Raw genomic sequence first — 13,865 nt, 5'->3', positions numbered from 1 at the left:
TCCAGGAGCCACAAATATGGGGGAAAGCAGGGTCCCCCAAGCTGGAGCAAACACTGGGGACCTTTGAGCAGGGAGGGAGCCCTGTCAATGATCTGTGGATTCAAGGAGTGTCTGCCTGGAGGAGCAGCCCTCCCCTTCCGGTGCCTCCTGCTCCCCACCCCTTCTGCGCCCTGCCCTTGCCACCAGCTGAGACCCTGGAAGCCCTGACCCTCTCCGAGGAATGTGGTATGGCCTCCACACTGTCAGTAACAAAGAGACGTCCCTTTGATAACCAGTCGTGGCTGCCCCTCTAGTTTTCCTGACACTTTATTTACCTGTGTCTCTCTCTTCCCACCCTCTCCTGCCCTTAAAACCTGCTCTAGCTCTGGATCCATGGGGTCACAGCCCCAGCCCAACCCCAGCCCCAAGCTTCCCGAACAAGTTTGCCTTCTCCAGAGTGATTTGCTGAAGGCTTCTCTGGCAGGGCAGCCAGTTAAGGACCAGAGGTACTGGCTGGAAGGGATCCTTGGGCAGCAGAGGTGGAGACGACCATCTGAAGTGTTCTTGGCTCACGCCAAAAGGCTCTAAGAAAGCTGCCATGCACCTTGGGTCTAGGAAAGAGAAAGCTCTGCTTGGGGTCCTGACGCAGGTGGCACTTGCATCCTCTGAGGCCACACAGCTGCACCCAGAGGCCAGAGGAGCCACCCCCTATCCAGAGCAGGCACCCAGAGGATAGGCGCCTGACAAAGACCTGCCAGAGGGTAAGCCATCAGGACAAAAAGACACTCAGGCTCCCTTCCCATCAGCCACCTTCCACCCTCTTTGACTGCTCTCATCACTCTGCCCCTGCAGGGACCAAGATGGGCCTTCTCTTGGCTGAGAGGGCTACCCGGATGTGAGGGGACAGTCCCACTCTGAGGAGCTTGTCCAAGGACATCATTATTGGCTCCTTTCCCCTCGCCAAAAAGCCCAGACCCCAGGACCATAGGTGGGGCCATGCTACGGCCGGGGTTGGGGGGGTGGGGGGCATTTTTTCACAAAGGAAACCGATTGGTTTTCACCACGATTTCCTATCTCCAGCCCTTGCACCCCAAGTGAGCCTCAGGCTTCCCTGTGGTCTGGTCAACTCTGGACCTGGCGTGACCCCTGGGGCCGAAGCAACCCTGGCTGCTCCCAAAGCATTTGGGCGGGCAGGCCAGAGCCCTTTCTCCAGGGCAGAGCATAGAGACACAGCTGGAAAACCGGGACAATTAGCCAGCGGCCGGCGGCTGGGCCATAAAAACGCAGGAAGCAGCCACCACAGGGCGGAGGGGATGGCTGTCCCCAATAAAGTGATTGTTCCAAAGAATGCCCACATTCCGAAGACACAGGCTCGAGCCTGGGCCTCAGCTTCCAGAGCTTGGGGCTTCGGAGGGGGTGTGGGGGACGGAAGAGGGATTGTGTCTCCAGGAAGAGGAGGAAGATGTTTGCTAGATCAAAAGTCCGAAGTGCCCACTACTTAACCTCCCACATTCCCACCCCATCAGGACTGCAGACGCCCCACTCCCCCAATGATTTGCGTTCTGTCATGGGGTTTGCAATTTATTTCCTATTTTAATTCTGGAGAGGTCCGATAACACAGCTGTCTGGGCTAGGCCTGGGAGGTCCACATGGAGGATGCGCTCTGGTCTTCCATCTCTTGTGTGCTCAGTTTGCTGCCCCCCACCCAACCCCAATTTTAACCTTCTTCCTTAGGACATGCAAGGCCGGGAGGCACCAGCCAGCAGGAGATCCTGTAGCCCTGAGCTAGTTCTGATCTGCTCCAGCTTGGCTTCTCTGCACTTCGCAGCTTGGTGGGTGTCATCTGCAAAATGGAGAGGATGACAACACTAGCTTTGTTCCCAATCCAGGGAAATGTGAGGATCAAGGGAGATAAAGGACACTGGAAAGAGCTCCAGGGATGACAAGATGAAGCGACAAATACCAGAGAGCGCTTGACAATGAGAACCGACAAGTGCAGATCTGGAGGAGAGCGCGAGCGCCCGCTGGTTCCGGGAGCGCTCAAAGCCACCCAGTCAGCCTGCCCAGCCCGCCAGACCGGCCGCTGGGATCCTCAAACCCTAGTCTGGCAGCGCCGTCCGGGCTCGGGGGGAAGGCAGACGGCAACCGCGAGCCCACTCCCTGCGGGCGCAGAACGGAGATGGGCGCGGGCGGGAGCCGAATCCTGTCGCCCCGCGCTCCTCTCGCGGCGGTTCCCGAAACAGGCCGCACAGCACAAGTCCCCACGGCCGCCACTTCCAGCCCCGGGCCCTTCGGACACAGTGCTTCAAAAACCACGGAGAATCCTGTCTCAACCCTTCCCCACTCGTAGATTTTCAGAAGCCGTCATTAGTAACGGCCCGTGGTTCCCTTCCCATCCCCTGGAGATGAAGAACAATTTTCTTCGGAGGATATCTTACTTTGTAAAAGAGAAAGTGTTAAGACGTATAAATACCTAGGTATATATTAGGAGAAATTCTAGGCCCCTTTTCCTTGATTTTTAACCACATATTTAAGTATAATAGACATATAAGTGTAGCTCGCTGGATTTTCACGAACACCACACCGTGCAACGAGCACCCTGCTCAAGAAACAGGACACTACCAGCACTCGACCGATCCCCTCCCGCTCCCTTCCCTCACTGCCCTCCCCTAGCTGGGCTTCCACCACGGTTCCTTGGTTTGTAAAAACTTTTGAGTCTTGAATGTAAGTGCTTAAAAAAATTAATTGCATTAATTTAACTTAAATCCCAAATGTGAGATGAACTCGGAGATGCAGCTTGAAGCTAGGGTCATACTTTATCTCGTGCGGAGAACGAGTGGCTTCCTTGGGGAAGAAAATAAATGATTAGCGCTGACAGTTGTTCCGCGCGCGCAGTCGTTCTGGCCAGGGGCACAGAGCGGGAAGGGACCGGCCCGTCTCTTCTGGCTCCGCTCGTCACCTCGGGTTGGCCAGAAACCTTGTCACCAGAGCAATGGCTTCCCTTTTCTTTTCTCTTTGGGATGGAAGGAGCGTCTTGACCGCCAATCTCCCATCCGTGCCAACGCATAAACACAACTCCTTACTCTCCAAACCCAGATTGCACCAAGATAGCTCTTTCCCCCTCTCTTTTTCAAGTCTCTTGATTTCATTCTTTGAACCTGTGATTGGAGGTTAAAGTGCACAGGTTGGAAGGAGGAAGCTCTTAACAATAAAGGTTTGAATATTTAGGTGGGATAGGGTCTCTGCCCTCTCGCAAGCTCCCCCCTTATCTTTTAAAATGCAAATCGTGTTTCGGGGGGTTGTGCGCAGGGTGCGCGCTGCGCCTCGACGTCTCCAGCCATTGGTGTCTGTGTCATTACTAATAGAGTCTTGTAAACACTCGTTAATCACGTAAGGCCGCCGACCTGGGGCTCCGCACGCCAGCCTGTGGCGGGTCTTCCCCGCCTCTGCAGCCTAGTGGGAAGGAGGTGGGAGGAAAGAAGGAAGAAAGGGAGGGAGGGAGGGAGGAGGCAGGCCAGAGGGAGGAACCGCCTCATAGGCAGAAGCGCCGCGAGGAGCCAGCCGAGCACCGCGGGCTGGGGCGCAGCCACCCGCTGCTCCTCACGCCCCCTCGCCTCTTTCCCCTCGCGCCCCCCGGCAGTCTCCAGCGTCCGTCCCCAGGCAGCATGGTGAGGTTTGCTGCCGGGCCCTCGCCACCATGTACGTGAGCTACCTCCTGGATAAGGACATGAGCATGTACCCCAGCTCCGTGCGCCACTCTGGCGGCCTCAACCTGGCCCCGCAGAACTTCGTCAGTCCCCCGCAGTACCCGGACTACGGCGGCTATCATGTGGCGGCTGCGGCGGCCGCAGCCGCGAACTTGGAGAGCGCGCAGTCCCCGGGGCCGTCCTGGCCCGCCGCGTACGGCGCTCCGCTCCGAGAGGACTGGAACGGCTACGCGCCGGGGGGTGCGGCAGCCAACGCCGTGGCGCACGGCCTCAACGGGGGCTCTCCGGCCGCAGCCATGGGCTACAGCAGCCCCGCCGACTACCACCCGCACCACCACCCGCACCACCACCCGCACCACCCGGCCGCCGCGCCTTCCTGTGCCTCGGGGTTGCTGCAGACGCTGAACCCCGGCCCTCCTGGGCCCGCTGCCACCGCCGCCGCCGAGCAGCTGTCCCCCGGCGGCCAGCGGCGGAACCTGTGCGAGTGGATGCGGAAGCCCGCGCAGCCGTCCCTCGGAAGCCAAGGTAAGCGGCGGCGGCGGCGGCGGCCCGCAGGAGGGCGCCCTGGGAAGGCGCGGACGGCCGCCGGCTGCTGGGCGGGCCGTGTGTCCAGGGCGTCCTGGGGCATCAAGGCTGTCTGGGAGCTCCGCGCCAGGAGGGGCGGGGCGGGGAGACAAATTCAGGGGGCTTTGGCCCTCGGGCCCTCTCTAGCTACTGCGCCTGGTCTGGTGGGGGTCGAGAGTGAATATTTTTCTCTCGATTTGTGTTCAGTTTAGGGCAGAGTAGAGGCTTCCTCTTTCCAACGGCCCCTCATTCATAACGTCCGAGCACTCTCGGGAGACTCCCGGGAATGTCGGCGTAGCAGGGCTCTGCCCGAGTGGTATTGCGTCCTCCCCACTTGCTGCCTTTCGCATTCGGCGCGCAGCTTCGAGCCGCGGGAAATGGGGAGCCTCGAACTCCCCCAGGCCCGGCTCTAGACCATTTCTCTCCACGCCCTCCTGCCCCGTCTGAGCCATTCAAGAAGAGTGGTAGCCCGGGGGGCCAGGAAGGCGGCGAGGCGGCGCTTGGGGCCAGGTTTGGCCATTCTGGCCAACTCAAGGGATCGAAGCTACAGCGAGTAGGGAGATCCGGCAAAGCTGCTGTAGCTGGAAAGAAGGTGTTGGCCCCAGGAGGTAAGGGGAAGGGGGCGCGCCCCGGTCTTGGAACCCTTGATCTGCAAAGGGGTTATTTCAATTAAAAGCTGGAGGGCTAGGGGCAAGAATCCCTGGGAGTCCTCTCGTGTCTGCAGAGGGAAAAAGGGAGGAAAACTTGCTGGGGGTTCAGCCGCTGCTCCAGACAGGAGCCTTTTCTCCGGAACCTTCCTTTCAAGGGTCTCGGGGTTGTGTGTTTGTGTGTGTGTGTGTACACGCGTGCATACGTTCAAGAAGCTTGCTCAGAAGATGTCCCTGCAAAGATTCCCCGCAGTCCGGTTTGCCGGACTATGGGGGCTCACTGGTTCCGGGTCTGCCCCTTCTGGTGTCAGGATGTATGTCAAGGTGGAAAGGAAGTGCAAATAAGTGTTGTGGGGAGAGTCCTGTTGGCGTCCCCTTTTTACTCCGTGAAGTCTTTTCCCAGTTCTCTGCACTTCCGCTTTTTTCTCTTCGCTCCTTTCTGGCCCAGTCCGGCCCTTATGCATGCAGGTTATGGTCACTTTGCAGCGGTTTATAGCCACTTACAGCCGTATAAATCAAGAGCAGCCGTTGGGGGCTGTCTCTGGGCATCGGTTTTTGCGTCACTGGGCACATGCCGGGGATCGTCCGGGTGGGAAATGCGGCCGCCTACGGAGAAGACCACAGGGCCAGCCTCGGAACCTCGGCTTGGTCCCTTCCCCAAGAGGAGGCGCCCTCGTCTGATGAGAGCACGCTCCCAAAGAAGGCTCCCTGCTACAGAGCCTGCTTGGGGCGCAACTGGCAGGGACTGGGACGGCCTACAGGAGACCTTTGGCGTGTCCCGGGAGAGTGGCCGCGGGGCAGGAGCCCGGGTCGGGGAAGTGGGGGGGGGGGCATAGGAGCCCAGGCCGCGGGGTCAGCAGATGAGAGGACGCTGTGAAGTCCCGCGCGGAGGTGGCAAGGCCGCAGTCGGCGCCGGGCGCCCTTGTGATGTTAATGTGGGGAGGCCGCAGCCCGCGGGCCGGAGCCCGACTCCTCTGCGGAGCGTCATCTGTCAAGGGGCGAGGGGGGCTGGTACTTGGCCCGGCCTGCTTTGATATACACCTTCCCAGCCCTGCCATTGTCTCTTTTAGGGCCCGGAAAGAGGGTGGTGACTTTCACAGTCAATAATGAATTCTGACAAGTCCCTCTCATCTCTCCCCTCCTCCAGCCCCCTCCTCGGTTCCCAGGGGGTGCGGGGCACCTCCATGACCCTTGGGGCGTAGGCTGCAGAACACACAGGGGTCCTGGTCACAGCGTTCCCCGGCCCGTCCAGGATACTGAAGGGGCAGCACCCAAGAAATAGCTGCTCCTAAGCACCCCAAGGCGAGTATCGCTACTGGGGAGTTCGGCTCCGAGAAGTCCTTAGCGCCGCTCCGCAGCCCTGGAGGTGTCCTTTGTGGCTCCAGCCTGGCTCCAGTGCCAGCCTCGCCTTGTACGATTTGCGAGACCTAGTCGATTCTCAGTCTCCTCGTCTGTAAAAAGGGGTGACTCTCTCTGCAGCCTCGAGCGGTCTGAGGCGGTGACGCGTGTAACGCGCCCACTCCTGGAAGGCCCTCGGACGTGTTAGTTGACTGTACTTTCTCAGGCGCGGGTTCGGGCCGCTGCGCCCATTCAAATGCGCCTGCCGGCCGTGTTTATGTTAATGCGCCTGGCGGGGAGGGGGATGAAAGCTGGGGCCGCCATTTGCTCAGTAGTGGTAATTCAAACAGAATGCGGTTGTTATTAAGGCATTGAAAGGGCTTTTCTTTGATAAGATCGCCTTGTCCTGCATTGTTTGCAACTGTGTTCCCCTTTCAGCGGCTCGGGGGAGCTCCCTCTGATCCGGCCTGTATCTTCCCAGGGCGCTTTTGTTGTGGTTTGCAAAGGGTTTTACCTGAACAAAGTCGGCCTGCGGGGCATTAAACACCTCCAACGACTCCCAGACCCTTCAGATCTTCCTGTAGGACTGGGCACTGGGCAATTGAACCTGTTTTGCTGCAACAAGACCCTGACCGGGGGCCACCGGGAGAGAACATCTCCTGGCCTGGGTTCTGCCAAGGGACTGCCCCGGCGCAGCCGCCAGGCTGGGCCTCCCCGGCTGCGTCGGCACTATTTGTCAAGGCTCTTAAGTAAAACAATCAATCCGAGGTTTAATATGTTGACTCAATCCAATGAGCATAGATCACCGGTCAGGATAGCTCTGGCAGGGTTTGCAGCAGAAATGGATGGGGGGATTCAGAAAGAAAAAGTGCCAAATGCCAAACCAGGTTCGGCCCGGTATACCATGTCCCCAGTGTGTGTGTGGTGGTGGTGGTTGTGGTGGTGGGGTGGTTCTGCCCGTCAGACCCCAACTCAGAATTCCACCAAATGGACCTGGTGTGCCTGGGGGATGATTCTGGTGACTTGAGGGAACCTGTCAGCCCCTGCACCCCTTTTCCACTTCTAATAAAGCAAACAGAAAGTAACACCCCCCTCCGACGAACCAACGTATACCCACAGTCCCAGCTGTCTTCGGGCCATCTTCCATCTCTGGTAGTCCTGGAAATCTGTATATGTCCGGGACTCAGACCTGCCCCCTTTCCCTTTGGGCCTAGCTGGCTTCAATACTATTTTGGTGTACCAAAAGGGTATCTAGGTTCTGCTATGTTCTGTGTGTAGGAGGTTTTAGTTTTTCTTAATTCTAAAAAACCACTTAACCCCAAGGTTGATTTAGTTGTCAGGAATAGCCCCACACCTTCCTCCCAGGACCCTCTGGGGGGTCTTGTCAGACCGGGCAGGAACCAACCAAACCGCGGCCCCCCAGGGTGGTGGAGGAAGAGAAATGGTCCTTGGGTTAAGGAGGTTTGTCATTACCCATGACTGATGGGCCGCCTTGCGGTGCTCAGCCCTAACTTCTCCTTCCTCCACAGTGAAAACCAGGACGAAAGACAAATACCGAGTTGTGTACACGGACCACCAGCGGCTGGAGCTGGAGAAGGAATTTCACTATAGTCGCTACATCACTATCCGGAGGAAGGCGGAGCTGGCCGCCACGCTGGGGCTCTCCGAGAGGCAGGTGGGCACCGCCTCCCTCTGGGGCCTGGTCACCGTTTAGGGGGGGTTCCTGCCGGGAGAGTTAGAAGCCGGGCCCCAGAACCCACCTAGTTCTGTGGGCAGATTAAAGCAAGAGGATGGAGAGCATTTGCCTTCTGAATGCTTTTTTACAAAGCCTCCTTCCGCCTCTTTTTTTGATGTTGAATATTTTTTTCTATTTTGGGGGATCCGGGAGGTACGGAGTATTAGTTTAATCCAGAATTCTATTTGGGTCAATAAAGATTTAAAGATCTTTTCTCTTTGTGCCCAGCACTGTACCTGGGGAAAGAATTAATATAAAACCCCAATTCCTGCCCATGAAAACTAGAGGGGTGAGGCTTGGCTCATGAACACTCTACACGGTCTAGAAAAAACAGGCCAAATTCACAGCTAGGAAGCACCACAGTAAGTCTCATTCTCAGCTCCAGGGTGAGGAATATTACATTTCAGTTTAGCTTTGAGAGGCCCAAGGTTGCCATTCTGAAGTACCTCCAGCACTGGCCTCCTCTTGCTTGGTGTGGAAAGGGCCTTACACTTTCTGTTTCCCTTGGTTCTGAGACTGAACTTTTCCAGTACAGTTGTAGATAAAGTTGCTTTGGAAAGAAACCTGGGGAACAAGGAAGGAGGAAAGCTCTTCTCTCATGAGGCTGAGTTGGGCTTGGGAAGGGCTCCAGCGCTGGGCTGTGGTGGGGATACCCAATGGAAGGCTGTTGGAAGGCTTTCGGGTCCTCTATCTTTAGTTGGAGAGGGAGATATTGGTGCTAGTGCTGAATGCTGTTCCTTTTTTCCCTCACTTCTTCACCACTTTCTGTTTTTCTCCGCTTCCCGTGTCTAGGTTAAAATTTGGTTTCAGAACCGCAGAGCGAAGGAAAGGAAAATCAACAAGAAGAAGTTGCAGCAGCAGCAGCAGCAGCAGCAGCAGCAGCAACAGCAGCCGCCGCCGCCTGCGCCACAACCTGCCCAGCCACAGCCAGGTCCTCTGAGAAGTGTCCCGGAGCCCCTGAGTCCTGTGTCTTCCCTGCAAGGCTCAGTGCCTGGCTCTGTCCCGGGGGTTCTGGGACCAACTGGGGGGGTGTTAAACCCCACTGTCACCCAGTGACCTACAGTGGCCTGCAGCAGCAGAGCAATTCCAGGCTGAGCCATGAGGAGCATGGACTCTGCTAGAATCTTCAGGAGAAACCGCTCCCCTCCCACCCACAAATGTACACCAACTTACCTAGCTCTCAGAGAAAAAATGGGGGCCGGGATAAAGACAAGTGGGGTTGGAGGCCTCAAGGAAGACATTCTCCCAGATTTTGACTTTTTCTGGTCTGACTCTTTCTGCCTATGAGGAGATGGGAAATGACCGGGGCTTTGGTACTGGCAGAAGCATTGCCTAGACTGACTAAACACACCAGGCGTTCAGCCCCCTCCTCTCTAGCTCTTTGCCTCCAAAATCTGCAGGATGCATCTCCGGTTGGAGCTGAGGGGAGAGGGACTCAAGGGAACGCCAGTCCTTGGAGCCAAGATGGCTACTGCCCACTCACTGCGTCGAAGGACCAGCTGGCTCCTCCTGCCTCAAGGGCAGGCAAGATTTAAACTGCAGAAGCCAGAGGCAGCTAAGATAGAAATCTGGACTGGCCAAGGACTGCAGAACCCCCAGATCTTTGTCTTTCTTCTCTTCCCTTCCCAGACCAGGAAAGGCTTGGCTGGTGTATGTGCCCTGTATGGTGTGAGGGGGGTGGTTATTGGATTCCAGGCCTGACAAGGGGGCCCGGGACAGGGCCTTGTTTAGAAAGCCTGTCACCAGTGCTTCTCTGGGCTGAATGTATGTCAGTGCTATAAATGCCAGAGCCAACCTGGACTTCCTGTCATTTTCTCAATCTTGGGGCTGATGAAGAAGGGGAGTTTTTGTTGTTGTTGTTGCTGCTGTTTGGGTTGTTGGTCTGTGTAACATCCAAGCCAGCATTTAAAAAGCCTCTGGATCCATGGGGAGAGAAGTGGTATGGTGAAGGGAAGTGGGGAGTATTTGAACATAGCTGAATTTTTTCTAAAAAGAAAAAAAAGAGACAAATGAGCTTTCCAGATTTCAGATTCTGTATTTATTGTCTTCAGATTTTGTCTGGAATCATTTTTTTTAAGAAATGAACTATCTTCTCTACTTGCAAGCTAGAATTAAAAAAATCAGGGAGGGGACGAAGAAGGTTATCTAGACAACCTCATTTTACCCCAGAGCGTCAGAAGCCTGAGGGAGCAGGTTCTGAGACCTTCCCTGCCCCCAAGCCTGAGCCCAGCCTTGGACTGTGGAATGTGTGGTTCTCCTGGGGGTGCCTTTGGGCAAAATGCACATCTGAATGGTCAGCTGCTTCCCAGCTGCCGGGGGAATTATGGGGGGTGAGGGTGAGAGAGCCCCCTCACAGCATCTCCTCAAATCCACACTGAGGAGATTGCAAACTTTCCCTTCAGCAGTGATTCCCTCCTCCCTAGGGATGCCCCACAATCCAGCGAGTTAAACATAAGCATTAAGTAAAAATATTTTATTTTCTGTTTTCTCAAGGCCACAGTTCCATGAACGTAGTCTTCTATAAATCGCTGGGCGTTTCCGTGAGCCCTTTCTGCTTCCACCCTTTGCCCTGTCCCTCGCCCTTTCCTTGTCCCATCCCCTCCCGCCCACCTACCCCCACAGACAAGAATTCAAGGGCCAGTACAGGGAGATCCTTTTAGTGATGGTTGCTTGTTGTCTGGCTGATCCGCTGGGGACCGGGCTGCTGCCCTTGAGGTTTTTGGTCCTGGAAGCCGCCGAGGTGGACGCTGTCGTCAGGGCTCAAGGAGAGAGGGCTTTGCCCTCCATTTCCGTCTCCCCACAAGCGCCTTTGAGCCCTAATCAGCGCCTCAGCAGAGCGAGGAGGTGCCCCGAGGGCTGCGGAGGATGAGCGAAGCTGCGAGGCACAAACGCCGCCTGCAGCCTCTCCCGGATTCCGCGGCCTTCCGCGTGGCGCGTCACGCCGGGGCTTGAGACAGGGGCCCTGATGCTGCGCCCCGGGCGCCCGGCCTCTGCGCTGGAGGGAGAGGGCCCGGCCCGCCTCTCGCGGCCGGAGGCTGCCCCCGAGGGGAAGCCGTGTTGGGTCCGCTGAGGAGCGGGTCCCGATTCACGACTGCTGTGATCCCTCTGTCCCCTTTGGGGTGTCCGGGCGCCGGGAGGGGAGCGCGCACCCCGCGCCCGGCCGCGCCCACCGGCCCGCCCCCAGCTGCTGCCGCGGTTGCTATGCGTTGCTGTGAAACGCCTGTCAATAAACCCTGTTTGGACAGTGGAGCGAGAGCACAAGGGTTGTTTGCTTAGTGGTTAGAGGTTCAAAAGTCGGCATTGTCCTGCTGCAAGCGATTACAAGTCCTTCCCCTTCCCGGGGCTAGGCCCCCTGCACTGCCGCCCGCCGCGGGCCCGCGCGCGCGCGCGCGCATCGGGGGCGAGGAGGGGCGGTGGGCTTACCTCTGAAATGCAAGGACACGGACCTGGGCTGCGAGCTGCCGGGCGATCTCCCAGGCCACGGAAACGACAAGAAATGAGGGCCCTCGCCGGCAAGTGAGGCCACCGCACTGCCCACGCCAAGACACCACCCCTGGAGCAAGCCTGAGGGGACACGGGGACATGGCGCGAGTGGGCAGCGCAGCCTGAGGAGGCTTGGGAGGTCGGCGCCGGGACGCCCGGGTTGATTTTTGACAGGATGACTTCGGGGCTCCGAGCGGTCCCCTCGCTGGGCGCTTGGTGTGGGTCCCCGGCAATCACTCGGCCCTTCCGGCGCCCAGTCCTTGGTTCGGCCGCCAGGGGGCGCGCGCGCTCTGGGAAGAGCTGGGGCAAGGGCACGCGCTCCTCGTTACCGCTGGGGCCGACCGGGAAGGGGACATAGTTCTCACCCAGCTGGAAGGCTGCAAGCTCCAGCCTCTCCCACCCCGGCTGCTCCCAAAATGGGACAGGGCGAAATTTCCCCACCAGGACCATGGGCCTGTTGAGACTAAGTTCAAAGTAAGGCGCAGGAGATTCTTGGATCTGTCGAACGTTTAAGAAAAACAAATTTGGGGGAGGGGAGCTATCCACCATTCTAAAAGGGTGTTTTTGCACAAGATGTTTCTTCTAAACAATTACAGAACTATGGTGGCCGGCTCGGTGGCGCAGCGGTCAAGTTCCCACGTTCCGCTTCGGCGGCCCTGCGTTTGCGCGTTCGGAACCTAGGCGCGGCCATTCTCACCGCTCATCAAGCCATGCCAAGGTGGCATCCCATAAAGAAGAACTGCAACTCTACAACTATGATACACAACTATGTACTGAGGCTTTGGGGATAAAAAAAAAAAAGAGGAAGATTGGCAACAGATGTTAGTGCAGGGTCAATCTTCCTCAAAAAAAAAATTACAGTAATATGGGTGCAATATTAATGTATGGAAAGACTGAGAACTTAGGACAAATATGGGGAAAAAATGTACCAGTATTGTGGAACTCATGTCGAAAAAGGTATATGTGGAGGAAAAACAGCCTGTTTTTTTTTTCCATAAGCAATTCATGGCTTGATTATGCTCATCCAATAAAATTAACAAGATGGACTGCTAATGAAAGCAACGAAAGTTTCAACGAGTTTCACTTCTTTCTGATAATGTCTAAGAAGATGCCCTCATAGTCAAGAAAACTAATCTTAAGCAGACATCTAAATATATAAACAGCAATATTCTTGCTGTTGTTATTCACAACCACTCAGAAAAAAATAAGAAGGCAACAAGCAGAAATAAAGAAATCTTAGCTACAGAATCTTAAGAAGAGATTTTATGTTTTTTTCTTTGATGACTAGGCACTTTTATTGTTGTTTTAAAATTCTCTACAGTCAGTGCATTTCCTTTTTTTTTATATCTTTATTTTTTTTTATTGGTTTAAAACATTGTAAAAATTTCAGGTGTACATCATTGTACTTCTATTTCTGCATGGACTACATCATGTTCACCACCAAAATACTAATTACAACCCATCACCACACACATGTACCGAATTATCCCTTTCACCCTCCTCCCTCCCCCCTTCCCCTCTGCTAGATTTTATGTTTTATAGGGGCACTATTTTTACCTCGTTTTAGAGACAGGCTACTATTTCCCAGTATAATGACCTTGGGGAGATCACAACCCCTGGGCCACCACTTCCTCATCCCTAACATGGGGATCAAAAGAGGTAATGTAAGTGAATGCAAGCTACAGCAAACACTGATGATTAGACCTCAATAATGTAATGGACTGCTGCTTCTTTTTATCAAGAACTATCTTGTGCAAAGTGATCTAGGATCCTTACAAAGAGCCTTTGAACAAGAATAATTGCTCAAGTCACAATAGAATAACCCCTTCCCAGAAGTTTTTCCTAATGCATTCAGCTTTTCTTACTTTGTCAAAATAGCCTCAAGTCTGTTGTCTCCTGATTTCCACTGCCCAGACATCTGCATAAAATCTCAAGTGTCAAAGCACGAACTAACATTCCAGAGGCGAAGCCGAGTTAGTGATACACGTAGCTCACTTGCCCTTTCATCTACCAGAAAGGATAAACCCAAACGCTTCTAGCTGTATTTAGGAGACTCAGATTAGTTGAGGACATAGTCAGGAACCTCTTTATATGTAATCCATTGGCTCACTTTTAACCAAAAGAGGCAGAGAGGCAGATACTCTAACTAGATAGCATTAAAAGTTTCCTATCTTGAAACAATTTTCATCCCAACATCTCAATATCAATTCTGTACTCTTCCGAGAGCGACCCCAAAAAGCTGCTGTGGATTTAATTCTTCAAAGCGTATTCAGCCCTGGAAGTCATTTTAAGGTAAACATTTTACTCTAGTCCCCATGATCTTTCCTTACATTGAAACTACAGCAACAGGTCTTGTGTTAAATTAGTTTTGCTTTGAAGGATAAGGAAAACATTCATAGCTAAATAATGTAG

At 55.1% G+C, this 13,865-nt stretch overlaps 1 protein-coding gene across 2 annotated transcripts; it reads left to right on the top strand.

Moving 5' to 3' along the window:
- Nucleotides 1-3,533: 3,533 nt before the first annotated feature.
- Nucleotides 3,534-12,601, top strand: CDX2 (caudal type homeobox 2). 2 transcript variants are annotated; one of them, XM_058547924.1, is made up of 3 exons: nucleotides 3,534-4,211; nucleotides 7,765-7,910; nucleotides 8,763-12,601. In XM_058547924.1, the coding sequence occupies exons 1-3, from the start codon at nucleotides 3,677-3,679 to the stop codon at nucleotides 9,024-9,026; spliced, it is 945 nt and encodes a 314-aa protein (XP_058403907.1). In that variant the 5' UTR covers nucleotides 3,534-3,676; the 3' UTR covers nucleotides 9,027-12,601. The 2 variants fall into 2 exon arrangements, with proteins under 2 accessions (XP_058403907.1, XP_058403909.1); XM_058547926.1 differs by having other exon boundaries at nucleotides 7,765-7,906; nucleotides 8,763-8,987.
- Nucleotides 12,602-13,865: the final 1,264 nt, after the last annotated feature.

This window comes from Diceros bicornis, chromosome 9, assembly GCF_020826845.1.
Source record: "Diceros bicornis minor isolate mBicDic1 chromosome 9, mDicBic1.mat.cur, whole genome shotgun sequence".
Classification (NCBI taxonomy): Eukaryota; Metazoa; Chordata; class Mammalia; order Perissodactyla; family Rhinocerotidae; genus Diceros; species Diceros bicornis.
This window is presented reverse-complemented; position numbering and strand designations above follow the sequence as displayed.

What these genes read in the sequence shown, in the direction of transcription:
- CDX2 (XM_058547924.1), top strand. Translation starts at nt 3,677, where the DNA reads ATGTACGTGAGCTACCTCCTGGATAAGGACATGAGCATGTACCCCAGC. An exon ending in GCCGTCCCTCGGAAGCCAAG is followed by an intron (nt 4,212 to 7,764) that starts GTAAGCGGCGGC and finishes CTTCCTCCACAG; the next exon opens with TGAAAACCAGGACGAAAGAC. An exon ending in TGGGGCTCTCCGAGAGGCAG is followed by an intron (nt 7,911 to 8,762) that starts GTGGGCACCGCC and finishes TCCCGTGTCTAG; the next exon opens with GTTAAAATTTGGTTTCAGAA.